At 48.1% G+C, this 25,691-nt stretch overlaps 16 protein-coding genes across 16 annotated transcripts; 7 read left to right on the top strand and 9 right to left on the bottom strand.

Annotated features, from left to right (window-relative positions):
* Positions 1-260: 260 nt before the first annotated feature.
* FSST1_009065 (centromere kinetochore component CENP-T-domain-containing protein) lies at positions 261-1,930 on the top strand (the record flags this gene model as incomplete). Its single annotated transcript, XM_083226007.1, has 3 exons — positions 261-1,036; positions 1,085-1,714; positions 1,762-1,930. 3 exons carry the CDS (start codon positions 261-263, stop codon positions 1,928-1,930), a joined length of 1,575 nt encoding a protein of 524 aa, XP_083085026.1.
* A 30-nt stretch (positions 1,931-1,960) lies between these two features.
* Positions 1,961-3,104, bottom strand: FSST1_009064 (cytochrome oxidase assembly protein SHY1; the record flags this gene model as incomplete). Its single annotated transcript, XM_083226006.1, has 4 exons — positions 1,961-2,060; positions 2,114-2,219; positions 2,271-2,780; positions 2,882-3,104. The coding sequence occupies 4 exons, from the start codon at positions 3,102-3,104 to the stop codon at positions 1,961-1,963; spliced, it is 939 nt and encodes a 312-aa protein (XP_083085025.1).
* A 634-nt stretch (positions 3,105-3,738) lies between these two features.
* FSST1_009063 (Zn(II)2Cys6 transcription factor) lies at positions 3,739-5,496 on the top strand (the record flags this gene model as incomplete). Its single annotated transcript, XM_083226005.1, has 1 exon — positions 3,739-5,496. One exon carries the CDS (start codon positions 3,739-3,741, stop codon positions 5,494-5,496), a length of 1,758 nt encoding a protein of 585 aa, XP_083085024.1.
* Positions 5,497-5,754: 258 nt separating this feature from the next.
* Positions 5,755-6,456, top strand: FSST1_009062 (zinc finger MYND domain-containing protein; the record flags this gene model as incomplete). The annotated part of the gene is made up of 1 exon (XM_083226004.1): positions 5,755-6,456. The coding sequence occupies one exon, from the start codon at positions 5,755-5,757 to the stop codon at positions 6,454-6,456; it is 702 nt and encodes a 233-aa protein (XP_083085023.1).
* A 219-nt stretch (positions 6,457-6,675) lies between these two features.
* On the bottom strand, positions 6,676-7,887 carry FSST1_009061 (protein-lysine N-methyltransferase; the record flags this gene model as incomplete). Its single annotated transcript, XM_083226003.1, has 2 exons — positions 6,676-7,677; positions 7,768-7,887. The coding sequence occupies 2 exons, from the start codon at positions 7,885-7,887 to the stop codon at positions 6,676-6,678; spliced, it is 1,122 nt and encodes a 373-aa protein (XP_083085022.1).
* A 669-nt stretch (positions 7,888-8,556) lies between these two features.
* FSST1_009060 (ubiquitin-related domain-containing protein) lies at positions 8,557-9,984 on the top strand (the record flags this gene model as incomplete). The annotated part of the gene is made up of 3 exons (XM_083226002.1): positions 8,557-8,688; positions 8,741-9,895; positions 9,943-9,984. 3 exons carry the CDS (start codon positions 8,557-8,559, stop codon positions 9,982-9,984), a joined length of 1,329 nt encoding a protein of 442 aa, XP_083085021.1.
* Positions 9,985-10,172: 188 nt separating this feature from the next.
* Positions 10,173-10,729, bottom strand: FSST1_009059 (coiled-coil-helix-coiled-coil-helix domain-containing protein; the record flags this gene model as incomplete). The annotated part of the gene is made up of 2 exons (XM_083226001.1): positions 10,173-10,413; positions 10,533-10,729. 2 exons carry the CDS (start codon positions 10,727-10,729, stop codon positions 10,173-10,175), a joined length of 438 nt encoding a protein of 145 aa, XP_083085020.1.
* A 623-nt stretch (positions 10,730-11,352) lies between these two features.
* FSST1_009058 (asparagine--tRNA ligase DED81) lies at positions 11,353-13,182 on the bottom strand (the record flags this gene model as incomplete). Its single annotated transcript, XM_083226000.1, has 4 exons — positions 11,353-11,434; positions 11,481-11,789; positions 11,836-12,101; positions 12,148-13,182. The coding sequence occupies 4 exons, from the start codon at positions 13,180-13,182 to the stop codon at positions 11,353-11,355; spliced, it is 1,692 nt and encodes a 563-aa protein (XP_083085019.1).
* A 607-nt stretch (positions 13,183-13,789) lies between these two features.
* On the bottom strand, positions 13,790-14,460 carry FSST1_009057 (Sas10/Utp3/C1D family protein; the record flags this gene model as incomplete). The annotated part of the gene is made up of 3 exons (XM_083225999.1): positions 13,790-13,993; positions 14,040-14,212; positions 14,280-14,460. The coding sequence occupies 3 exons, from the start codon at positions 14,458-14,460 to the stop codon at positions 13,790-13,792; spliced, it is 558 nt and encodes a 185-aa protein (XP_083085018.1).
* A 1,106-nt stretch (positions 14,461-15,566) lies between these two features.
* On the top strand, positions 15,567-16,598 carry FSST1_009056 (ketopantoate reductase PanE/ApbA C terminal-domain-containing protein; the record flags this gene model as incomplete). Its single annotated transcript, XM_083225996.1, has 1 exon — positions 15,567-16,598. One exon carries the CDS (start codon positions 15,567-15,569, stop codon positions 16,596-16,598), a length of 1,032 nt encoding a protein of 343 aa, XP_083085017.1.
* A 250-nt stretch (positions 16,599-16,848) lies between these two features.
* Positions 16,849-17,344, top strand: FSST1_009055 (PDCD5-related protein; the record flags this gene model as incomplete). Its single annotated transcript, XM_083225995.1, has 3 exons — positions 16,849-16,872; positions 16,924-17,015; positions 17,065-17,344. The coding sequence occupies 3 exons, from the start codon at positions 16,849-16,851 to the stop codon at positions 17,342-17,344; spliced, it is 396 nt and encodes a 131-aa protein (XP_083085016.1).
* A 263-nt stretch (positions 17,345-17,607) lies between these two features.
* FSST1_009054 (ubiquinone biosynthesis protein COQ4) lies at positions 17,608-18,527 on the bottom strand (the record flags this gene model as incomplete). The annotated part of the gene is made up of 2 exons (XM_083225994.1): positions 17,608-18,254; positions 18,308-18,527. 2 exons carry the CDS (start codon positions 18,525-18,527, stop codon positions 17,608-17,610), a joined length of 867 nt encoding a protein of 288 aa, XP_083085015.1.
* Positions 18,528-19,366: 839 nt separating this feature from the next.
* FSST1_009053 (uncharacterized protein) lies at positions 19,367-19,867 on the bottom strand (the record flags this gene model as incomplete). The annotated part of the gene is made up of 1 exon (XM_083225993.1): positions 19,367-19,867. The coding sequence occupies one exon, from the start codon at positions 19,865-19,867 to the stop codon at positions 19,367-19,369; it is 501 nt and encodes a 166-aa protein (XP_083085014.1).
* Positions 19,868-20,397: 530 nt separating this feature from the next.
* Positions 20,398-21,580, bottom strand: FSST1_009052 (uncharacterized protein; the record flags this gene model as incomplete). The annotated part of the gene is made up of 3 exons (XM_083225992.1): positions 20,398-20,510; positions 20,561-21,123; positions 21,174-21,580. The coding sequence occupies 3 exons, from the start codon at positions 21,578-21,580 to the stop codon at positions 20,398-20,400; spliced, it is 1,083 nt and encodes a 360-aa protein (XP_083085013.1).
* A 1,156-nt stretch (positions 21,581-22,736) lies between these two features.
* On the top strand, positions 22,737-23,061 carry FSST1_009051 (translocon subunit SSS1; the record flags this gene model as incomplete). Its single annotated transcript, XM_083225991.1, has 3 exons — positions 22,737-22,821; positions 22,881-22,967; positions 23,021-23,061. The coding sequence occupies 3 exons, from the start codon at positions 22,737-22,739 to the stop codon at positions 23,059-23,061; spliced, it is 213 nt and encodes a 70-aa protein (XP_083085012.1).
* Positions 23,062-23,371: 310 nt separating this feature from the next.
* FSST1_009050 (WD40-repeat-containing domain protein) lies at positions 23,372-25,415 on the bottom strand (the record flags this gene model as incomplete). The annotated part of the gene is made up of 4 exons (XM_083225990.1): positions 23,372-23,535; positions 23,585-24,707; positions 24,759-25,099; positions 25,148-25,415. 4 exons carry the CDS (start codon positions 25,413-25,415, stop codon positions 23,372-23,374), a joined length of 1,896 nt encoding a protein of 631 aa, XP_083085011.1.
* Between the last annotated feature and the right edge of the window lie 276 nt (positions 25,416-25,691).

Genomic DNA, 25,691 nt, shown 5'->3' with positions numbered 1-25,691 from the left:
CAGATTCACCTTCAGACTAACCAGAGTGGTCCGTGCATTTTGTAGAGAGTCCCCTCGTCGCGTCGCGTTAGTATTCCTGGGTAGTACCTACTAGGTAACGTTAGTAGGTACATCATATACCGTAGTACCTACACAAAAGACAATAATGCACTCCAGCCAACTAGACTAATCAAGTTTAATCGCTTATGAACCCTTATCCTGAGACGCCTGCTTTTTGAGCATCCTTCGAGTACCTATTCCGCATCTAAATAAACACCACCATGTCAAGCCCGACATCATCACCACCCAAGGCGGCATCGCAACAGACGCCAGCGCAGACTCCTTCAAGAACTCCTCGCAGGGCAATCAGCGCTGAGCCTTATTCTGCTCGCGCATCCGTCCACACTCCTCTAGATCGTACTGGCACCCGTGATTTCCGAGCCTCTCTTCGTCGAGGCACTCCTGCCTCTGCAGGCCGATCCAATGCGCCAACTCCCCACGCCAAAGCCGCCCGAAGGCTGCTCGACCAACGCCGAACAGCAATGTTTACTCCTGGAAAAAATCGCAGGCAAAGCATGATGCAACAGAGAGAAACACCCTTGGATGTTCTGCGACATCTCGGTCGAGCACTTGCACCCAAAAGCCAACCGATTCAATATTCTTCTTCTTCATCTCCTGGTATACGAAAAAGTTCATCACCGACACAGCAGGAGCAAAGCAATCTTTACGATAACGAAGACGATGATGACGATGATGAATTTCTTACTCGACGTCCAAGACTTTCGTTGCCACTGGATGAAGATGCTTCTAGTATGAGCTCAGAAATTCCACCACCACGATTGTCACAGTTGGATGAAGATAATTTCACAGTTCAATCAATTGAAATGCCTCGACGATATGCGGACAATTCTCGTTTATCTCGAGGCAGCCCAGGAAGTGAGCGCATAAGTGACTATTTCAACGAGCCTACGGAAGATATTGGTCAACAGTCAGACTTTTTTCCTGGGTTTCTGGAAAACCTCGATGCAAGAGCTGGTGAAGATGTCTCTTTGGAAGCGTACGTCACCAGCAGTATAATTTGTGGCATTGACTAATCCAGACACAGATTCGAAGCAGATCAAACCCGGCGGATGACAGAGGGTAGAGGAAGTGACTTTAATCTGGATATGCCAGAGGGTTTGGATGATCAAACAGTCTTTCAAATGTCTGATCCAGCTGATGGCTTACAACAAACATCACCCGTTGTTGATCAATCAATCGCAGAAGCCAGAGGCGATAACGCTCGTGATCCACAACAAAATGTCGTATTTGGTTCCGACTCTGATGGTGGTGCAGACCTTGGCATGGATGGTTGGGACTATGAGGGTGGCATGGACGATCACAGCTCAATAAACGAACTAGAACCAGCTATGGAACCGACCGTCACAACCACGACACATCTACCGGCTGACGACAGGCTGCCTCGTGGATTGAAAGCAAACAAAAAGCGAAAACGGATCTCACAACATGGCATCGAATATCCATCACTCCCCCCAGCTTTTGTCAAGAGGGTGGCACAGACAGCTCTTCAATCGTCAGGTCTAAGCAACCAGCGTCTTTCAGCAGAGACGCTAAATGCTCTTATTCAATCTTCAGAATGGTTCTTTGAGCAATTGGGCGATGATCTAGGAGCGTACGCAGATCACGCCAAGCGCAAGACTATTGAAGAGAGCGACGTCTTGACACTCATGAAAAGGTATGTCGTCTGTGGCCAGCTCCAATTTTTATTCTAATATCGTACAGGCAACGCCAGATTGGACCTCGTTCTTCCATGTTCTCTTTGGCACAGAAGCACCTTCCAAGAGAACTCCTCCAGGAGCTGAGAATGCCGGTGCCACAACCCATCAAACAACGCAAGGCAAAGCGTGTGTCGGATCAAGGTGATGAAAGAGAAGTGGCAGAATATACATGAGTTCACATGACATGCATGGCACAGTTTAGTTTACAAGCCCTTTGAGCGGGCGACACGACGAGCAACGTCGTTTGCGGGCTTCTTAACTACCATCCAAAGCATGATTGAGGTTGCAAAGCACAGGCCGTACCTAGGATCAAGGGTCAGCTCGCCGGCTCGAGTTGGCATAAGGATTCAACTTACCAGGTAAGGATGTACTGAGCGTGGTTATTTCGCAGGTTGACCTCTGCGGGCCGGCCATAAGGGATACCTCGGGATTCCCAGTCGACCATTTGCATAAATTCGGGTTCTGGTATCGTTAGCAAGTTATGAGATATGAATGATCATGAGGATAGTATACCCGTAGTAACCTCAACCCAGACAGGCTGAGCGCCGGTCAACGCAGCCATCTGCTTCACATCCGGGAAATAAAACATGCCCTTCTCGGGTTGGTTTTCAGGTGTAAACATATTCTTCTTCCATGGCTCTCTCAAGAGTCCCTCAACTGTGACTTCCCCAGTTGGTAATCCATCGGGTCTCGTCCTCTTATCTCTGTGCTTCTTATCAATCCAACCTCTGTTGACTAGAATTGTTGTGCCATTCTCTCGCTCCAAGGGCGTAACAACCATGTATCCGTCTGTGCCATCACGCATGCGAGGCCCGATAAGCATCTCCTGGTCATGTCTGAAATGACCTGTTGCTAGCACGCGGCGGTAATCGAAGTCGTGAATGGCATCAGGGTCGATGGTAGGTGGTAGAGGTAGAGGGTCGCGGATAAGACGGTCTTCAAATTTGGCAAGTAGCTCCGACTTCCAGCCTAGGCGTTGGACTTGCCATGTCCCCAAGATGAATGCCGTTATGGGAATGATGGCTACATCAATTAGTCTATATTCGATAATGGAAGGTCATTCGATGATGCATCGACAACAGTAGTAATCATGATATAACCCCAGGAGCATTAGATCATCATACCGAGGATAATGAGACCAGGTCCATGACGTTTTCCTACGCGGACAAGCTGGGGAGGTCCGTCTAGAATAGAAACGAATTCTGGGTCATCGGCTGAGGGCTGCTTCTTGCGACGGAAGAAGGAGGATGTGAAGTTTCTTCGTGGTGGTGCGCTGGTGAATCTTGTGTAGCGAGGAACTTGTCTTGAGATGCGCAGGCTGCGCAAAAGAGTCTGTGGCGCATTCATTGTGTCTGATGGCGCATTGAAGTTCAAGATGGTCGTGATAACCCGGACTTGAAGATTGTGGGTCGACCCACTTACCCTGAAGCTGGAGTTGGAACAGGTACCTTGGTACTCAGTCTACTATCTAGAAATGGGTATTTCCATTTAGATCAATCAGTCTATGAAATAGACGGTCATGGGAGACGTGCACGATCCGGACAAATCCATACCAGTTAAACATATTGATGGCATTTGCACACTATCACGACTCGAGTCCATTCAATGAGTTAGTCTGTTTTTGAACAACACACCCCATCAACAAACAACTGTCAAGTTTGCCAGTTTGCTACGCTTACAGAGGTTAATCAATACCATTGGTCTATTTAAGCCAATAATGATCGACTTGGTACCACTGGGCCAAGTTTGGAGAACTAAAAGATGCTTAGTTCCGACAAGTAGTCATGAACCAACACCAATAGTAACCACTATACAATGTACTAATTCCCAATGACTTTACTCCCCCTTTCGAACAATCAAGGTTTGATCTTGGAAATATCGTCATATCTGAGACATTTGACAAGTTTGTGAACCCAAGCCACGCCGCGAGTTGTCTCAATCACAAAGATGACCGCCAGTCTCTACTCCACCAAACAATACAATGCAGTCGCATTCGTTCACGGAACATCACAATAGAGAACGACTCAGAACAAAGAGTTGTACAGAATGTCGCCGTCAAAAAGTGAGCTGTGTGTTTGACGAGCGTCAAAGAAAGTGTCGTCAATGTGTGGCTCACTCTCTTCTTTGCGAGTCGCAACAAGTCGATGAAAGGGACCGAATGATACAAGAATTGAACCAATTTGTCACTCAAGTCGAGTCGCGCATGGTGGAAATGCAAGAATCCATCAGAATCTTGACAAGCCAACTCGACAAATGCAACGTTGTTGGCTCTGCTGACTCTCCCAAGACCCCTCAAGACAATACCACACCAGAAGATTCACAACTGCAAAACCTTAAAGAAACTCCAGACAATGAATATGTGTCCCAGACTCCTATATCACAGTCGGAGTTGGTTCCGGGCGACCTCATCTTGAATCCACAGACACTCGTGAGGATTCTGGATTACTCCTACTCTGGAGATCAACTACGATCCAGCCTTATGCTGTGGCCTTTTGCAATAATTCACAATGATCAAGATGAATACGGGATCTTCTGCAACCGCGACAAGATATTCGATGCACTGCAATCCAGAGACGTCGGACTTGTATCTAAATCCCTGGTCTGGGTTTGCCTTCTCCTTTCACAATTACCGAAAGACTTTAAAGATGCCGAGACTGGCTTACCTCTGTGCCCAGAAGACTTTATCGATCGCATCCTCACGCAGGTATCGATATTGTACCTTGCAGACTGCACACCGGCCTGCAGTATCGACTCAATTGAAGCGCTTGTTCTTCAATTCGAGTTGTTTATCGTGCTTGGTCGTCCGAGCAAAGCATGGAAATGTATCAGAGCCGGCATTGAGAATGCTCTGTTACTAGGCCTTCATCTTCGTCAAAGCCTGCTGTGGGATGCTTTATGGATTCGAGATCGTCAAATATCTCTCATTATAGGGCTGCCTTATGGCACCCCCAATTCAGATATACCCACGACTCCTACGACTCCTGACCTTGATATTCTGAGAAAAATCGGACTGTTGTCGGGATTTATTGGCGACAGAGATCGATTGCGCCAAGACACGCCTTTCAGTACAATGACAAGCATCGTCGACCAGATGAAGGAGCTCAAAATCATGATACCGGATGAACGGGCAGAAGCTGACTTGGACTCGGCATTTCCACCGATAGGACATGCCATCATGAGACTCTACCAACATACTCTCAACATAATGATCCATTTGCCTTATTCTCAGTTTGCGGGCTACGACAAGCAGTTTGAGTACACCCGTATCGAAGTTTTGGAATCAGCCGAAGGAGCAATACGGGCTCACAGGGATATCAGAAGTTTGCAACGCAAACCGATGAGGCGAGATACAGAAGACTACCTTGCATTCAATAGTGCTATCATGCTCATTGTCGACTTGGTAGCCAAAGAAAGAACAATGGAAGAAGAGGAACGCATTTGGACTGTCATTACAGATTTTGTTAGCAGGCTAAAGAAGACGGGTGAGGTTTTGGAGAATACAACAGCTGAACAGGCAGCCGATGTGCTTGAGACATTGTATGCTGCATGCAAAGGCAGATATCGGGGTCAACTCTACCCGTATCAAGTGACTATACCCTACTTTGGTAGAATCAGTATCAGCCGCCAAGCTGGCGAGTCGGAGGCTGCAAAGACTACTGTTGAACTCGAGTTGACCGATGGGTCATATGGATGGAGGGGTATTTACACATTCGTCGATGACGTATCAGGCTTGCCATAGATGTATTGTATAAATGATAGAGATGTCGAATTCACATTATGGTTTGTTTAACAGCGAGGTGACCAATCACTGCTACTAGTCGAAACAATTCCCACCAAGGCCATGCATAAAGTAACCAAACTATTGGCTGTTTCATTGCTTTTTTGATGTCCTTTTAGTCTGCGCACTGTGATGATATATAAATTCTGTCACGTTCCCTTCCTGCATTCCTCTAAAACTTTAGACCTCCATCTCACCGACATTCCACTACCACCCACAATGGCCTGCTGTAACGTCTGCAAGAAAAGCGAACCGGGGGTTTCCCTCAAACGCTGCGCGAAATGCTTGTCGGGGTCTTACTGTTCCAGGGAGTGCCAAAAGAATGACTGGAAGCACCACAAAAAGGTTTGCGGAAAAGGATCTTCTACATCTCCTCAAGCGACTGAGGGTAGTGGATCACCGCCAAAGGGACTCGACCAGCCTATCCCTGATCCCTTTACTCGCCTGGACAATGGAAAATACCTGCACGACCGCCCTGAGAAGGATGTCTATCGCCTTCTCATCGACTGTTACCGTCTACGTGTCGAGGACATGTACAAACTTGAGGGTGAGGTGATGGAGGATAGCCTGTACAGTGGCGCCGAAGATGGATTGGCTGGGTTCCAAGAATTCATCGCCGGAATGTCGGCGAAAAAAGGACTTCTTCCTTCCTGGTGGACACCAGAGAAGCAGACAGAGTGCGAAGAGTTTGGCATGAACTCGTCAGAGCAGAATTTGAAGTCTGCAACTGATAAAGCCGGTATTATTGAACACTATGGAGATTCCCAGTTTCCTATGCAGCTCCGTATGCTGGGCGAAGCAGTCTACGGCAAAGTCCCAGGTGGAGGTGATGGTACAGCTATGAGAAAAATGCTGGCTTCCAAGGAGGCGGGTGCCATGGATGGAATTGCTACTGTGCTTGATGTGTCTCGTTTCCTATAAAAACAACATGGCGAGGGAAACACCTCGATATGGATACGGAAATCACTGAGCACGGGGTAGATTGCATGGATGTAAATACCATAGTAGAGGCCCGACTGTGGGTTGACTTGCACAATTAGAATATACACGGTCGGGACATTTGAGAAGCGTTGCGGCTAACATCTCTTTTACAAAATCGTAAAGAATCATGCTTGTGAAAGAAACCTCAAAGCCAGATCGTTATTCTTTAGTTAGCGTTTCTATCGTCGTTGCAACCATTGCCTCGATTTGTTGCCACCGGCGTCTCAACAGTTCCCTCTGACTGCTCGTACCACCCTCTATCTCATCAATGTCGCTTCGAGTTTTCTCAATGACCTGTAAAAAGTCTTTCAAGGCGGATAAAAGGATACTGTCCACTTCTGTCTGCGAGGACCGTCCATCCTCACAAGCGTCAAAGAACCGTTGCCACTGTCCAGGGGAACAGCATAGAATTCGAAGGGCCACTTGGGTCCGATGACAACCAGGGGTCTGATCATCAAGTGTGTATCTTTCAAGAAAGCCCACGCTCTCCAGTTCAGCGCGCTGCGTCTTGTTTAGGAGTGGCAGTATAACTTCGTCCAGGTGCACCTCATCCCAGCGGTTCGTATCCAGAATGAAGCCATATTCTGTCAAAAGAAAGTCGTTCGAGTGAGGGCCGTAGGAAACGTAGACTTCCTCGCCTCGCTTGTAGGCTCGGTCTGCTTGAACGCTGTATCCGAGAGCAGAGTAGACGAGTTTGCACCCTTGGTCTACATGGTTGAATAAATCTGCAGTGATCATGCAGACCAATCTATCAGCATGACCGTAGCCCTTCATCTTCGGCATGCTATTATAGAAAGTTCTGGTATTTATTAAAAGCCAATTGTAGAGATAAGCGTCTCTTGTCAGTTTCGGAAAAGCTTTTAGGACAATATCGCACTCCCGTCGGAATGTGGTGTTTTGATTGTCCAAGATATCTTTGGCTCGCTTGGGGAGAAGGGCTTGAAGTTCACTCGGCCACATCATGGGCATTCCACCCTCTAGATCTTCTCGAGTTGGGAGGACTGTTCTCCAGATGGCAAAGTCATCACTGTCATCAAGCGCAATTTCAGCAGCCAAGATTCCGTGGACTGAGACGCCATGAAGAGCCTCTCTGATGTGCTTTGGAACTGTATCAATGGTGCGAAGAGATTTTGTTGGCACAAATAATATGGTATCGTTTGCCTAACCCGTCAGCAATTGCAACTTGACACTCCACAGTGATGTAGGGAAAGGAAAGATGTTGGTAGGCTGGCTTTCCCAGTTATGACTTACTCTGATATCACGAACTGCAGCAATACCAATACCTCGCCCAGGAAAAATCCGAGGTTCGACATTTTTTAATTTGACGCCTTTCCCTTCGGCCCAGGGCATGAAAGCTGGGTCGATAGACATTTTGACCAAAGTAGCAATCGTTGATAAATTAAAAATGAGACAGACAAGTTTATGACTTTCAGCAAGACGGTAGCTCTTCCGAAGACGGGCGATGAGTCAAGGAGAGAAAGTGTATCTTTACTAAAATTTAATTAGTATCCATATTGAGCGACGATTTTGACAAAGTCATAATACCTTCTTTCTTATTAATCTTTATAATGTTTCAAGAGATATACTCTGAATAAAAGCCTTCCTCTTCTATTCTTGATTACCTGACTCACTTTATTGCTCTAGACACCTTTCCTATCCTGTCTTCCGTAGCTGCACCATGTACTTTGTTGGGCTAGGTAGGCGACCTGGCGTTAAACAAAACTCTCTTTATTGCTGAGTCAGCTCGGAGGCCACGTTTGTACGCAAGTGTCGCTTGGTAGTGAAAGACATGATGTATCCAGGTTCTCTTTAAGAAAGTACAATTATAGTATACTTTCCGATAATCATTTATTGCATTGTTATTTTACGTGAAATATTATTCTTCACAAACAACGTTTGGGCTGGCTTTTGCATATATGCATATAAACTCAAGGGAGTTCGAGACACCTTTCTTCCTTCCACCTTTCAACACGTACGTCGCGGTTGTCTTACAAACTCTCACTTTGGCACAATACACTATTCTCCTCCAACTAGATCGCGATGTTTTATCAAGGAACTCTTCAAGAGGGCATCTCAACTGCCGTCGGCCAGCAAAAGCTGGTCCTGTGCTTCGTTGTAGACGAGACCGATGAGAGCACGCAGTGGGAAAACGAATTCCTGACCGATGATACGGTAGGATTTCGACGATCTGGAGAGCATAATCGGGGGCTAATCCACGGTGTAGCTGAGCGACTTGCTCAATGAGAAGACTGTTGCGCTTCGTCTTCAGGCGGGATCCGAAGAAGCCGGATATTTAGCTCAAATCTTTCCACTACCGCGAACTCCTACGGTTGTTATCATCAATAATGGCGAACTAAAAGAGTACATTACACCAGGAACTAGCAAGGAAGATTTCTTGCGGAGAGTTCAGACAGCTTTCAATTCCGCATCCTCAGTGACGACGCCTCAGCCGTCAGCTCAACCCCCAGCTCAAGTTACCCCTCAACCAGCGACACCCACAGCAGAACAGACGCCAACTGTATCTTCATCAACATCTGAAAATGTCCGTCGGATATTGGCCGAGAGGGCTACCAGACTGCAAGCGCAAAGGGAAGAGAATGAGCGCAAAGTTAAAGAAGAGCGCGCCAAGACCAAGGAGAGGGCTAAAGCTGAAGCTGAAGCTGGAATGGCCACCGACAACGCCCGGGCTCACAAGGCTGCCGAGGCAGTGAAGAAGAAGAGACAGCAGGACCAAGAGGAGAGAGCCAGAATTCTCAAGAGAATTGAAGATGACAAGGCAGAGCGACGCATGCGCGCCGAGGAGCGCGAAAAGCAAAGGATCGACAACATGAAAGGTGGCGACGTTGCCGCATCTTTGGTCAGCGCACCAGAAACCAAGCTGGCAGCTCCGACAAAGACCGGCGGAATGACAGCTCTTCAAGTGCGTCTCTTTGATGGATCAACATTGAGATCGCGCTTCAAGACGAATGCGCCCCTCAAGGAGATTAGACAATGGGTGGACGAGAGCCGAAACGATGGATCGCAGCCGTATACGTTCAAGCAAGTTCTTACGCCTCTTCCTAACAAGAACATTGACGAAACAGAAGAGGACAAGGCGATTGGCGAGCTTGGCCTTTCCCCTTCATCAACACTGGTCCTCATCCCAGTCAAGAAGTACACGGCTGCCTACGATGACGACTCACAAGGTATTGTGTCAAGAATTATCGGCTTTATTCTAAGCATATTCTCCTGGATTTTCGGTCTTTTTGGATCCGGTGATGAGCGCGCAGCCCGAGGATCCGTCGGACCTACCAGTCTAGCCAGTTCCCGGGAACGGTCTCGAATGCAGGAATTCCAGAACCCGAGCGAAAGAGATCAACAGCTGTACAATGGAAATTCGGTAAGAGTTAACATCACTAATTGCAAATTTGCTTGCTAACAGCAAAGCTGAACTTTGAGCCACGACCAGAAGAGGAGAAAGATAGTTAGGTTCCCAATTCGAATGGGTTGAGTGAGATCTTGTTTGTATTATACAATTGGTTGTGTCGAGATGTAACAGTAGTATTCCTACTAGATCTCTACTAGCACACACGCTGTCAGGGGATTTATCCCCGATGTTGTTTCCTTTCCCATAATGATATCAAGTCTTTTTATTCGTATGACCTCCAAGTCAACGCTTACTGGCTAGAAGCGGCCTGGCAAGCCTTGAGCTGTTCAAGGTACCAGTTGCAGATTTGCATGTTTCCGTTGTTGTCGTCCATGCACTTTGTAAAGTTCTGGGCAATACCGGCGCAGTTGTTCTGGTTCCAGGACTGCTCTTGAGGGGCAGCTTGAGCCTGGACGGGAGCGGCGGGCTCGGAGGAGCCACCGAACAGACCACCGATGGCGTGGCCTACTGAGGAACCGATAGCGACACCGCTGTAAAAGGTTAGCTATAATTATTCCAAGTATAATGTATTCCGAAGTGCTCGGAGTTTGCGACAGTATAGCCCGAGCTCGCAAAGCGCTAGTATTGTATATTCGAAGGGAATGCTTACGCAGCAGTGCTGGCCATTTGACCGAAAAGTCCGGGACCCTGAGAACCGGCAGCCTGAGGAGGCATAGCCTGGGCAGGTGGGTGAGAACCGGCGGGAGCAGCATGGGTGGCGGCAGGTCGAGTCTGCTGAGGCTTAGGAGCAGAAGCAGCAGCGGTAGGGCGCGAAGGAGCGCGGCCGACGGATCGTTGACGAGGCATTGTGAGGGTGGTTGTGAGGTTTGGTTTTGTTGGTGTAGGTGGTGTTTTCGTTGGTAAAGTTCAAGATGAAGGAGGGATGTTATGAGGAGAAAGAATACCCCAGCGACACGGGTTCCGGAATGAAAGGACTGACCAGTTAGAAGTCGCAAATTTCAACGAGGGATTGAGAAGAACGATCGGTAGGGCCTCGGTAGAGGCATCTCCCCTTAGGGCGTCAGAAATACTGCGTTACGTGTTTGGTAGCCGAAATTAGTAGGTCAGCTAGTACCACTTAGATCCAACTTCTTGACTCATCTATTTCTGTAACCTAAAGCTCAGAGAGCATATTTTTTGCTACCCACTAGGTCCCTAATGAACAGGGTTCAGAGATCCAGAGCACTCCAGGGCCTTCCGTTGAAAGCCGCTGGAACTTTTTAGTGGATATCCATTAGTCGAGTCACGGGCTTGTTAAAGACTGCGATTGATTGCGACTACATGAACCATGGAGATATCGGGCATTTCACGGTTCAAGAGTTGGAAATGCAGTAAGCAGTATCGCTTTTTATCCCTAGATTGCACTAGAAATCTGTTTCACTGTATCATAAACCTATACTCCATTTTCATACATCTCATCAACAGTTCGTTTACGGGGTGCATCTACCCATGTAACGGGGATACAAGCAAGCCTCTCGGACTGTCCAGAGCTTGAGAAGCCACGCCAGGAATCTGAATAATTGTCAGTAAAGATCAAACATTTAAAGGACAAACATACCTCTCAGCTCCCAAGCCGTATCCACCATGAGGAGTGGATCCGTACTTGCGCTGGTCAGTGTACCAGAAGTAGCCTGTAGGATCGATACCCTCTCGCTTGTAGCCAGCCATGAGCTCCTCATAATCCCAAATTCTCATGCTGCCACCGACAATCTCGCCAACACCAGGCATCAGAACATCGACGGACTCAGTAACGCGGGGGTCATCCTTAGCCTTGGACATGTAGAATGACTTGATCTCGACGGGGAAGTGAGTAAGGAAGATGGGGCGGTTAATCTCGTCGGTCATCTTTCGCTCAGCAGCCTCGGCACTATTCCAAGTTAGTTTGCGCATCTCTTAAAGTACGAGACACTTACATGTCGTCTCCGAAAGTGTGGTCGTTGCCCTCCTCGTTCTTGATGCCACGCTCTCGTAGCCAGTCAATGGCATCACTGTAGCGCATGCGCAGGAATGGTCGAGAAGGCTTCTGGAAGTCAGGGTTGTACTTCTTGATGGCCTCGGCAGCGGTAGGGTTCTCGAGGGTCAGGTCAATGACACGGCAGATGACATGCTCAAGATGGTCGAGGAGGTTGTCGAAAGTGATAAAATCCAACTCGGCCTCAACGTGAGAGTATTCAGAAAGCTAGACAAATTAGCTATTGGCCAAAGCACTATAGGCAAGTACTTACATGGCGACGGGTAAGAGACTTCTCAGCACGGAAAGACTTCTCGATACAGTAGCAGTCACCAAGGACTGGCAGGACAGTCTCGAGATAAAGCTGACTGGACTGAGTCAAGTACGAAGTCTCACCATAGTAGTCAAACTTGAAAAGAGTAGAGCCACCCTCGACTTGAGTCTGCACAAGAGCAGGAGGGCTGACCTTCTTGATATCCAACTCCTTGTAGACGGTATGGAAAGCATCCTCGACAATATCACGAACGAACATGACGGCGGCGGGCTTCTCGTGGCGGAGAGTGAGGTGTCGGAGGTTCATGAGGGTGTTAGTATCACCATCGACAGGGACGATGTTGGTGAAAGCATCATCACCTCCGGGAGCCTTGGCGATAACTCGGAAGTAGTCTGCGCGGAGTTCGCGATCGAGAGGGGCGTGAGCACCAGCGGGAACCTCCCAGAGCTCACCAATAATCTCAAGAGAGGTTTCTCGGGAGAGTGTAAGAGCATCGTATGTCTTGGAAAGATCGCCAGAAAGGAGACACTGCATGTAGTAGAGACCACGGCGCAGGGTGACAAAGATAAGACCACCCTGCTTGGCCACACGGTTGACACGGCCCTGAACGGAAACACGCTTGACGCCCTCGGTAGGCTCGTCCTTGCTCTTTCGGAGAGTACCAATCACAGAAGAATCGGTCTCCTGAAGACCGACCGAGACAGGCTCGGGTAGGGAAGGGTCGTTGGTGATCTTGATCTTCTTGGCCTCCTCAAGAACAGCAAGACGAGCAGCCTCATCCTGAGCATCCTTCTCAGCACGCTTGGCAGCAGCGTCGAGCTTCTTCTTCTGACCAGCAGCGTAGGCGACAGCCTTCTTCAGGGCCGATTTGGCAGCGGGCTTGTACTCCTCATCATCCTTCTTCTTGACCTGGTACTCGGACTCGGCGCCGTGGCGGAAGTAGGCCTCGAGGAGGGACTTGAAGGGGGCGGACTCGGTGCCCTGAATCTCGGGAAGATCGCTTCCGGCTTCTTCGTCGATGTAAATGACCGCCATATTGTTGTTGTGGTTTTGTTTTTGTCAATGCGAAATCAGAATTCGAGCCTTGGTTGGGTTGGAGGGGTTTGCCCCGCGATGCTATCGATGGTGGGGTAGAAAATTATTAGTCACTGGGCTTATCTTCCCACTTCAATCAATTATTGGTGTATGAAAAGACCCAAAGTTACAAGTATATGTCAATATAAGAGAATGGCCAGGGAGTTTGTGATACTTAAATACCCCTTTTCTCGAGTTTAAGTTGATGGCCAATTGAGTCATAATCTGATCCGGATGCGGAATGACTCCCAGTTTCACAGGATACCTATCATGAAGCAAGGTGAGTTTCATAAAACCATTTGTTAAATGACGGGCTTTCTATAGAACATCAAATTCCCTCCAATCAAGTAGATTAAATATTCCCAAACGCCATGCCCTGGTTAATTCAACTGCATTAGGAAGCCTTCAACCTGGCCTCCAAAAATCTGAGCCTTTTTGGAGTTTCCCTCAATCTTTCTGGGTATCTATAACTCTTTGTTCAAAGCACCCTAATCCTTGCATGCCAGAGCTCAGCATGTCTGTCCTTTGCAGCGCAACATCGCCCACGAGGGCATACCGTTACTGGACATTAGTTCTTTGACTTGCTCTTCTTGCCTTTCTTTTGCTTCTTCTTGCTTTTATCTTTTCCCTCATCAACAGCGGGGCCTGGCTTGGATGGGACAGGGGACTCTTCAGCCGGTCTCTTGCGGTTCTCAACAGACTTCAGGAGAGCCTTGGCCCGCTCTTCCGCAATTTTTTCAGCAAGCTTGTTGCTAATCGTCTTGTTGTCGGCCTAATGATGTTAGTGTTGGGTCTCAGAGTATTGTGGATTTTCATACCAAATCTGCCTTTAGTATACGTGCTGCAGCCTCTTGGTTGACTGTGAGATTTCGCGACTCTTCCGCTTCAGGAGCCTCAATGTTCTTGATCTTGCCAAAGTATTGCTGAATTCGCTTGATTTCATCAAGAACGGCTTGTGTTTGGGTATCAGAGCCCTCCAATTTGAGTGATGCTGTCGCGTTTGTTAGCTCATTTGTGGTCGCGATAAAATAATTGAGAAAGCCTCAGTAAACACCCACAGAACAAAAGAGATTCGATTGCATAAGCTGTCAACGAGAAAAGTTTTGCTTTGTCCAACAGGGGCAATTCAGAGGCCATGCCTTCGAGATTACCGAGCAAAGGCTGAAGGGTTTCCTCGAGATCATCGAGCTGATCATCTAGCCGGTCAAGATCCGGCGTGATATCCTTGACGTCTGTCATTTTGATGTTGCTGAATCTGATGTTGTGATACGCGAGGTTGAGATGATCAATCACGTCGCTGCCGCATGAAAGACTTCGCAGCGCAGAACTTGATATGAAGCCTAATAGGGACTAGTGATTTTCGCATTCATGAAGCGAGTGATATGTAACTAGACAGTATAAAGTCTCGGCCCACTCCCATTCAACTTTTAAAGAACCCGCCGCAAAAGGTACTTGTATCACTGAAAATATGGCATACGAAATCGAACGAACATAGAGAAGTATTCAGTCAAAATCACTCAATAAAACACATGTGGCATTGATTTTCTGCTTCCAAGTCTTGGCTGATTTGAACTACCAAGAACGGTATCGGAGCCAGGAATTGACCAATGATACATGACCAGATGATCAGTTAGTCCCTTGACCCGGCTCCTCTGATTGGTCACAGTCATAATTTTTATATCAAGGGAAAAAACGGACTTCCCGTCGCCGGAGCCATAATTATCTCGACGCATCAATCGCTAATATCAGCATCACCACTTTCACCCCGACTCGCCTCTTCTGACGATTCTACCGCAACACAGCCAACGATTTGTTTACTCAACGATAACAATATACACGGTTCTATACACAACATCAATTTCAGTCTCACAAATCTGTATGGGCGTGTGCGCCATAGTCTAATTATTTCGGCTTCATAACCACAAACTTCTCTTCACGACACAAACACAACCGTCAAAGTGGCGATCTTCACCCAGCCACGGGCGACGGCTCAAATAGCCAAGAGGTCGACCCGATGTCTTCAATATAGTTCTACGAGCCACACACGGCTCTTTGCTTCGGCAGCGAGCACAACACACCTTAAGGAAAAGGCTGTTTTACCAGAACTAAGCGGAGCATCTCCCTCGCGACCATGGCAAAGCTCGGAAAACAAGGCATCGATTACACCAACATCAAATAATTCTTCGTCACATTTTTATGTCCCCTCGGTCATCCTTCCGGCCGAGGCCGCAAAATCAGGGCCCGTACACAAAATTCATATATTGGGTGAAGATGCGAGATCGAGATTCATTGCCCACGCCCTGTGCAGTGTTTATGACTCAGTCGAGATGCTCCGATTCCGAGACATGCCTAAATCACGATATCGAAACGTTGAGGAAGCACAGCCAGAACGAACGAGGAAATCCGCATATGCTGAGAAAAACGCCGCCATAGTCGAAGGGGACAAAGATGAGGGACACGAAGCTGCACAGACATCCGACCGTTCACACATCGATGAGTTGATTGTCACTGGACGTGGATTTGAAGCTGTCAAGGCAATTGCCTCTGTTAAAGACAGGATCGATGACAAAACATCGGTATGCCTTTTGAACGAAGGCATAGGGGTTCTCGAGCAAGTCCGAAAACATATACTCGACGGAACACAGCCTGAACCAAAATTTTTCTTGGGACATATGAGCCACGCATTGGTATTCAACCGGAATCGGGACTCCGTCAAACAATTAAAGGCCGGGCGAACAATTCTGACCAGCGCCAATGGGACACTAGACACATCAAAGGAGTTACATGGATCTCTTGGCGAGCCTGCATTGATGCAATCACTAAAACACGCCCAGTTGCTTCAGTCAGATTACAGTACCTATGACCAATGGCTTCGGTTCAAACTACCCTCCCTGATGTTTGCCGCTGCTGTTGAGCCCGTGTGCGTGCTTCTCGATTTGCCATACAGCGGTTTGACGACTAATCGGTCAGGGCAAAAGATGATGAACCAGCTGTTGGGAGAGATGGCACTGGTGACAGAAAGTCTGCCAGAAGTCCAGGGCTCACCAGATCTGATAAAGTTCCTTCGTGGCGAAGGTCTTAAAAAGTTCTGTTATCGTCGTATCACAGGCAAGGCCAATGCCCCAAGTGAGCTGCTTATGCGCATCAACAAGGGTTTGCAGACCGATATAAACTACCAGAACGGGTTCTTTCTGAACCGAGCCGAGACTCTTGGCATTGACACACCTACAAATAAATTGATAGTACATATGATCAAGGCAAGGCGTCAAGAGGCAATAGAGAAGAGGAAATCATTCATACCAGTGGAGGAGACATCGGCTACAGAAATTAGAGAGCGGGCGCGGCGCCGTGGATTGCCAAGAGCCAATTTCATATAAATATTGTATTTGGGGTAGCCTCTGAGAGTTGATTATAATATTATGAATATAGAATACCTACCCTCAGATTACTGTGATTCTTATTTTGATACCGGCGATTCTTTCTGTTACTGGTGGGGCAGGTAAAGGTCCACTCATTGACCCAGCCAAGAAACAACAGGTTAGGTACCTAGGTACCTGTTCATGAGGTGCAAACAACCCCGCGACAGGCTGATCTCCTGACTTACAACACCATAACGTAACCAAAATCATGGATGACGCAGAGCTTGATCAGGTAGAAAATGCAGTGCGGTCAATTAGAAAAAGATACTAATATTGCATACAGATCCGAAAGGCTCGTTTAGAGCAACTCAAGGCCCAAGGTGGAGGTAGTGGTGGAGGTGGTGGCTCTGGGCAACAAGAGCAGCAACAGCGCCAGTAAGGTTTGCTTTTTCTTCAATGACAGCATCGCGCTGACCCAGAACAGACAACAGCAGCAAGAAGATGCTCGGCAACACATTCTTAACCAGATCCTTCACCCTGAAGCTGCCGACCGTCTCGGCCGCATCCGTCTCGTGAAGGAGTCGCGCGCCGCCGACATCGAGAACCGACTCATCACACTCGCCCAGACAGGCCAGCTGCGACAAAAGGTCACCGAGACGCAGCTCAAGGAGCTTCTAAATGCCATGTCAGAGAGCAAGGAAGAGGAAAAGATTGTTGTGAACAGGCGCAAGGCTTGGGATGACGATGATGATTTGGACTTGTAAGGTGCTTATGATACCATGAAAGGGTTTGTGGGTGGGGCCTGCTTGTGCTTTGAATGAGAGGAAGTAAAATGAACGTGGTGACATCGGTGCAGATATCAAGATCTGCCAATATTTTCCCCTGGGCAATGCTCAACGAAAGGCGCATTTACGTTTCGACAGTGTACGACTCTATATACTTTATGTGAAAGGATTCAATCGACGTTTCATCCGGCGTCTCCCAACTTCTAATAATGTACAGATTTTACACAAAGGAAAACAAAGAGTTATAGACCTTGTTCTCTGAGCTCCTTGAGCCTCTTCTTCTCTTCCTTCTCCCTCTTTCGGATGTCTCTCATATCAGGCGGCTGCTCAATACCAAGCTCTTTTCTGACATCATTCACATCTTCTTCAAGTCTCTCCTCCCAAAACACGTTGATTATCTCTTTACTTCGTGCTCCGTTTCTTAGAGCCCATGGTAGATATGTCGATGCGAATCGTTGCCTCTCACTCTTCTTCATAGTAGCAGCCGCAAAAATACTCAATCCTGTCATGGGGAGCAGTGTATTGGCAAACTCGAACGCCTTGAGAGCAACTTCACCCTCACGCACGATAGGAAGACCTGTCAAGGCATGGTAGAAGTCATGGCATTCGCGATAGCGCTGCATAACATATGCGCACTCTTCGTTATCGATGTAGCGTACTGAGGCTCGGGTGTCGGGCGAGACACCTTCTCGATCGAGCCATCCAACGTAGGCACGACCAACACTGTTCTCAGGCATTGCGCGCAGTGCGTCAAGAGATAGGGTTTTGGAGGATATTCGGGGTCGAGCTCGGAGAATGCGGCGGCCTGTTGGATCAGCAAGCATAGCGTCGCGCAAGCGATAGATGAAGTAGGGTGTAGCTGTTGCTTCGCCTGTAGCGGCAATGAGGTCTGAAGATAATTAGCCAAGCATAGGACAAGTCACATGTTCATCTAGAGCGTACCATGACGATAAGGATTGAAGAAGGACATAACACTAGCTCCAATAGCCAAGCCAGCCCGCTCAACCCTCGTCAGTGGTACATGGCCTTCATAGAGTGGTGGGGGGCGGTTGCTGGTAAAGCTTCGTGAAGAAGAGCATGATGTGCAGTTCACAGCTCTCACGAAGGTTCTTCCATGGCAAGCAGATCCAATTGATCGCAGTTTTGGTAGTGTTCTCTCCATCTGAATTTGTGCGGGATGGTGGTGGTTCGATCATCAAGGTAGTAAAGGCGAGTAGATAGATCCCTACGAATCATGACTAAGCGCAACAACGAATCAGCGATCGCAAAACCACTTACATCTATCTATACATCCTCAGTAGGTAGGAACCGATAATCTAGACTACACCTTCTCTCATTTCCTATGGATTATTATTAATGTATGGTTACACGATGTTTATAAGAAGACATCAACATTATAGTAAGAAACAAGTCCAAAGTACAATATTAGTAGTGCTCGATTACCTCTTATTACCCGCAACTCTCGCCCGGCTCGTTTCTTCCTCTTCAATCACTCTCCCAAAAGATGATGTGCCGTGAACTAACAGTTTCAGCTTTTCCTTCAAGCTGTCCCAATCTTCCTGACTAAAATAGTCATCTCCAATGTCATAAAGAATAGACAAAGCATTGTCTTGCTCTTTGATGTCAAGCGCCGCGGCGACGAATTTGCTCATGATGCCCATCCTGATGAAAGAGTTGAGTGCCGCATTCCACACAGCCTGACTGATGTGAGAGTTCTTTCTGAACTTCCAGTCCCCCTCCCAAGCCAGCGCTTCGCCAAGTTTGATGTTGTAGTGCTCTCGATAACGCTGTAGTGTCTCGGGGGAATCCTCAGTCTCAACAGCCGGTACCCACACATCAGAGGATCCCAGTCCCGCGTGATCAATCTTTGATATCTTGCGTAGCCTAAGTGAGGCGGTATAGGTGAATATTCATTCTGTTGAAATTCGGCTCTGCTTCAGACTCCCCTGAGCTAAGAAACAAAAATTGACCTCCTGATCTGGCTACTTATGCTTCCAAGGACTAATCTTTCTGATAATCTGCCCTCGTACAGATATCTTCCAAGTGGTGGTATGGTTGCATGGCAGCAAAATGCCGGCGCATCGCGTCCTTTGACTCCTTCTTCCAAAGGATATCCTTATCGTTCGGATAAGACATCATGAGAGCTTGAGGAGCGATCATCTCAAAGTGGAACCCTTTGTCGATAACGGTTGGTAAGTCTTTGTTGACCGAGGTAACCATTTCTTCAATTGCCCGCTTCCATGTCTTGTCGCTATCCTTGTGCCATAAGGTGTAGATCAAGACGGTCGGAGATCTATAACGGTGGCCGAAATTGATAGTCGTCTCCTCTTCGATGAGACTGTTCTTCTCAAGTACATCACGCACTCGTTTATGGATCTCTTGAGACTGCGCGATGTCTGGAAGGAGTTCCTGTTTGAATCCCAATGGAGAACTCGGAAGAGACGGCCAGGCCACATGGTACTTGGTGGCGATGACGGGATGTAGATGCAATAGGGGATCCATCGTGTTTGTTTGTGTGTTTGTGTGTTTGTGTGTTTGTGTGTTTGTGTGTTTGTCAGAGCGTAACAGACCATGGGCAGATGGGCAGGTGCCCCCTTTATAAACATTAATATACCTTGAGAATAAGATTGATGCGTGAACTTTATCGCACCATGACTCTTTACAGAGAGGGACGAAGTCAGTATCAGGCTTGAAAGCACGTAGAACCACCGAATGCGTCAACATACAGAGTTTGGGATAAAAAAACTCCCATCTTCAAGAGTTAGATATTGTGCAACCATACATCACCTTGTAACTTGACTCACACCGAAACTTAAACAAAACGCTATGTTGACGCCAATGCCTAACCTTACTCCATAATTCTATGATACAATGAACAGTTATCTCTTTCCTCAATCTCTTCTGCAACCTGGCCAATAGTTACCCCGGACCTTGGGGAAAATGAAAGTTTCACACGTCAAGTTCTTTGCTGCAGCAAACTTCCAGCTTGTGGTTTGCTAGCATTAGGTTCCCAACCTTTGGCAAATAGTCGGTCATTCACCCCTAGGTCTCTTGGCTCCATGGGGGTTCCCCCAATCGCCACCGCCGCCCTGGTTCTGGTTGAAGCCAAAACCCGGGTTGAAGTTGTGAGGCATACCTTGGAAGCCTACACCATGTCAGTTACGTACTGAATAAACATTCAATGTGGTGACTTACCGGGCATACCATTGGGAGCCATCATGCCCATACCCATGTTGCCGGGCATACCCATAGGCATCCCACCCATTGGGTTCATGTTCATCATGCCGCCTCCTCGGCCACCTCGCATACCACCAGGGCCACCTCGCATGCCGCCTCCCATCATTCCGCCGCGGTTGTTGAAGCCAAAGTTACCGCCACCTCCCATAGATCCGTTGTATCCGCCTCCCATGCTGTTGTTGAATCCACCCATGTTGTTGTTGAAGTTACGGTTGTAGCCACCCTGGTTCATGCCACCACGGTTGTAGCCGCCCCTACCTCCTCGAAAGCCGCCTCCAGAACCACCAAAGTTGCCGCCCATGTTGTTGTTGCCACGATCATTATAAGTAGAAGGCGCACGGCTTTGGTCCTTGCCTCTAGTGGGAGCGTCCTTGGGAAGGGTTTTGAAGGGGTTGATGTTGGGATTCCAGTAGGCCAACGTGACCTTTTTCTGAGCACCTTGGCTTTCAGCAAGAATCTGTTCGATACGGTGCTTGGTAGCTGTCGACGCTTGGGGAGAGTAGAATTCAATGTAAGCTTGTCTAAAAAACGTCAGCCGACTCCATCATTCCTCAGTACTGGATCCACGTACCCTTTGCTTTTGCCGTTAACCTTGTGTTCGCTGAAAGTAATGTCCTTAATCTCATCCTCGCAACCAGCGTCCCGAGCCCAGCCTCTGATATCGTCGTCCGTGTTCCACCAGTTCAGTTCTGAGATCATGAGTGATGTTGTTGCTGCTTGATCAACTGGTCGACCATCCTCCTCTTGTTTTCGCTTGGTCCCTTGCTGGGATCCGGATGCTTGGTGGTTAGAGTCATAGCTCTCGCGCGCATGATTGTCCTGAGCATGGTGCTCGTCCATATTTTGGTCATCATGACTGTCCCGTCGATGATCCTCTTGGTGATAGCCCTGGTTGCTCCCATCGTTTTGCTGACCATCCTGCTGCTGTTCGTTACTTGCGTCGCCGTAAATATCGATTTCGAAATCTTCTTCTGCCATTATGATAGATTCGGTGCGCTGGGCAAGTTAATGTCGTGCAGGGGATCTGGAAATAAACAAAGAGGGAATGATCAATGTGATAATTAGGCTGAGAAATACAAGAGTTGGCCTCTGGTCTTTACACATAAGTAATCAGCCATTGAACTTCCATCACCAACAAATATCGCCTCATAACCCGGAGGTCTTTCGCGCCAGAGACAGGAAATGATTTGGACTGGAAGCTTGCAATACGTACACTCCGTGTAACAAGAATGGGGGCCCTGATAGAGGTATAGCCTCCTGATATGGTACTTGACTCAAAGATGCGATATTGAGGACGAAGCTCTGTGCTCGCAATCCTCGCTTCTAGCTCCTGATATATCTCGAGCGAGCGCTTAGATACAGATAGGGAGCAATGGAATAGAGGATGCCGTCAGCCCGATCAACCCTTCTTTCCTAACCTTCGGTTCACCGATCGCTTGCGACCAAAATCTTTGCCAGAGAGCGCCCAAGTTGCGTGATAGTTGCAACACACTTGAGGCGATACGGTGTCGAAAAGGAAGCGCTCGATCGATTCGCGTCGTCGACCGTGGCTGCCTTCGAACCAGGCTCTGTCAACTTCGCCAAGCTCGATCGCGAACCAAGTAAGTCGGTCCGTAAGACTGTCCGGATTAGATCGTGATATAAATTCTGTAAGTCAGTTACGGCTTCGTGATGGTAAGTGAAATGAAGATGAAAGAGTTTGGGAAATATTTGTAGGAAGCTGAGGAAGAAAGCTTCAATTCTCTGGGGAAGAGCTAGGTTCGCAACAAACCTACCTAAGCAGCAACCGCGGATAGTAGTGCCTGCGTCTGGCTGCCCGGACCCACAACTTTTAGTCTCCTGCAAGTTGAGTCCAGGGTCACCGGAGAATCTTCCGGCCCGGACTCCAAGGACGGTAGGTCCCCAAGGTTTGTGAACACGTATGGAGAGGCCAGAGAGTGAGAGCTGTCATTAGCTGGGATGACCAAAAAGAGGTCCCCTTTAAACTTGAGCTCCAACCCTCCTTTCTACAACCCCCGCGACTTTGACTTTGACTCAATTCGACGAATTCGTTTTCTTTTCCTCCACGACATTACCTTCTCTCCTTCACGCAACGTACTTTTAATATCTATACCCGTTTCTTCCACTACCCAACATGTCCGACCAGGTTCAAGAGATTCTCGAGGTTCCCTCCGAGTTCGTCAGAGACGGTGTTCAATTCGTGCGACGATGCACTAAGCGTATGTTGACCCATTTCGCACCTTTACTCTATCATCCTTACTAACATACCGTTCTACAGCCGACCAGAAGGAGTTCCTGCGACTCTGCCAAGCCGTTGGAGTTGGTTTCCTCATCATGGGCGCCGTCGGCTACGTTGTCAAGCTGGGTATGATACCTCAGGACTCTCTCCCTTTGCCTCGATTTCTAACATGAATATAGTTCACATTCCTCTCAACCACGCCCTCGTCGGTAGCGCATAAACACTCACGCGATCGGTAATGACGAGATTCTGGATGGTGGCGACTTGATAATCCAAAAACCCGCAAGACGGGAACGAGGACAATCACACAACCTTTTTTGCTTGCGGGTATGCTTAAAGGGGCGGAGTTACATGACATTATGGCGGGCACGCGACACACTTCTACGCTGAATTCGATCGAGCGCCCAAGGAGATGAGAGGATGTGTTTTCATGTCCAAGGCGCTGTTTGTATGGGTCGAGAAATACCCATGAGAAAAACGGCTACGTGATTAATTGTACAAATATCCATTGTTATTTCTGCAATCTTGGCCTAGTCCATCCCATAAGTCGAATTCTGATACAACTCGGGCTGTTCCTTTAAAACATTGCTAACGCTGTGTCCCATCGGAGGAGATCCCTCATCGTCGATACTTTCATTAAATGAGTGCAGTGAACATGTTCCTCTTGCCATGTTATAACCATTCCATGCGGATGCTACTCCCGGGTTAGCTGGGGCGTCAAAACAACAGTCAGACCAACTTACCGACAAGGAGAGGGGCATTGGGGTGCCAGCTGGCATCGCGAACACAAGTGCTCCAATTACCTGGCTCATCAAAGTGATAGAACCGATGTCGATTATCCATAGGCCGTGTGCGCATTGTTGCTTTCTTGACATCGACAACTCCCGCCAACGTTGCATCCATGTTCCAAATGTATACCTTACCATCTGTACTGCCTGAGTAAACATATCTCGAGTTGGTACTCGATGGTGGTGAAAAGTGACACCGAATAAGAGTTCGAAGCACTTTATGACCTCGGAAAGTAACGAGTGAGTTATCATGAGGATGCGCATCCCAGTCTTCATCATCATAAACTCCCCCTCGGTAATCGAAACCGCTGGTATTGACAGTTCTTGTGGGGTCAAGCTCGGTGTATCGATCAGTAGACATGGCCATTCGAAGGTCCCATAGTTTCATACTCTGATCTTTCCCGTTACTGAGGATATACCGTCCATCGCCTTTGCTGTCGATATATGTCAAACCCTCGATGTGGCCAACAAAAGCTCCAGCTTCTCGGTTATCGCCCATGCTTCGCCTATCCCATACTTTGATCGTCGTATCGTCGGAACCTGAGTAAAGGATATGGGGCGACATCTTGTCGGCAAAACACACAGCGTTTACATCATCCTGATGACCGCGGACATGGTGCAAGACCGAACGTGACTCGATATCATACACGACAATAGAAGCCGCACTTGTTCCAGCTACCAGTTCTCTTCCGTCGCCAGAGAATCGAACAGACCAAATACCAAAGCCACGTCGTCCGTGCCACCCCTGCCGAGGTGGGCCATCGTCGAGGTCCAGGGTATAAGGGTCGCCAGTGTCATTCGGGTCTGTAGGGGCTATTGAGACCATTGTCTGAATCGAAGTATAAGCGAGCCATTTATTGTCGGGACTCAGAGATGCATCCGTGAGCGTCCACTGGCCCCAAGGGTATGCGACTGTCTTGTAATGCTTCCAGTTGTATGGGCTCGATGTATCGTACATCCGAACTTTAAAGTCTTGAGAGCAAGCGAAGAAAAAGTTACCGTCATCAGAAAACTGTCCAGAGTAGACCGGGTCATCAAAATGGACAATCTTTTCTGCTCTTGTCTGTGGTAACAGGCCCTAGACGAACGTTAGCCAACCTGTCTTGATGCTTGAGCCACAGTAGCCAACCTGGTTGATGAGAGCATTATTCCGCAATCGATCTTCACGGTTTCCCAAGGCCAACTCCCGCTCCAGCATTCGTGTAGCCAGACGCTTCTTAGCTCTGAGGTTGTAATCGTTTGCGCCAAACACTCCTGAGCGCATAAGCATCTGCCCGTTTAGATCTGGGACTGCAGGGAAACGGGAAGGGCTTTTCGGTGTCCGGTGTGGCCTAAAGGGCCAATCTAAGAATTCTGCGTCGTCGTCTGCATTATCTTGGAACAAGACACTGGTGAGATTTGGATCTTGCATTAACGCGAGGAGTTGTCTTCGTGTCAATAGTCCTGTCCTAGCCCCAGCTTGAGTCACCACTATGTCAGTCATGTATTGCAGTATGAGGAGGGGATGTTGGAAATTACTTCGAACAATGTTTAGAAGGCGTTGTGCGCCGCCACCTCCTTCAATTGCATCATCGTCATCGTCCTCATCATCGTCCTCCTCTTCTTCGTCAGGCTGGTCTTCATAGTCTTCATCTTCATCCTCCTCTGGCTCATCCTCGTCTCCCTCGATTTCATAGTACCATGCTGGACCTTCTGATGATTCACGTGTGCTTTCATTACGGGTCTCTTCATCACTTTGATCTGTTGCCAAAGGCCGGGAGCTCCTCTCTTCTTCGAGAGGAGCCATGATTGCCGTATGTGAGATATCGCAGAGCTCGGTTCTGAGTGAGAGTCGACAGAATGCTTGCTAAGCACGGCAGTTGTGAGGGGCGATACGGCGACAATGGATGTCCGGTCTTATCAGGAGAATAAGGGCAAATATTTCACTCAATACACGCAAGTTTAGAATGATATAGAGCTTCACAAAGTTCACAGGATGTTAACGAAATTTCAATGATGCGATGAGCGTAACGCTCCAAATGGGGTGCTGTTGAGAGATGGAGGAGCTCCCGGAGGTTGTGAC

This window comes from Fusarium sambucinum, chromosome II (assembly GCF_050947815.1).
Source record: "Fusarium sambucinum isolate potato_lamoka chromosome II, whole genome shotgun sequence".
In the NCBI taxonomy this organism is placed as follows: Eukaryota; Fungi; Ascomycota; class Sordariomycetes; order Hypocreales; family Nectriaceae; genus Fusarium; species Fusarium sambucinum.
Note: the sequence above shows the minus strand (reverse complement) of the source record. Positions and strands in the feature narration are given on the sequence as shown.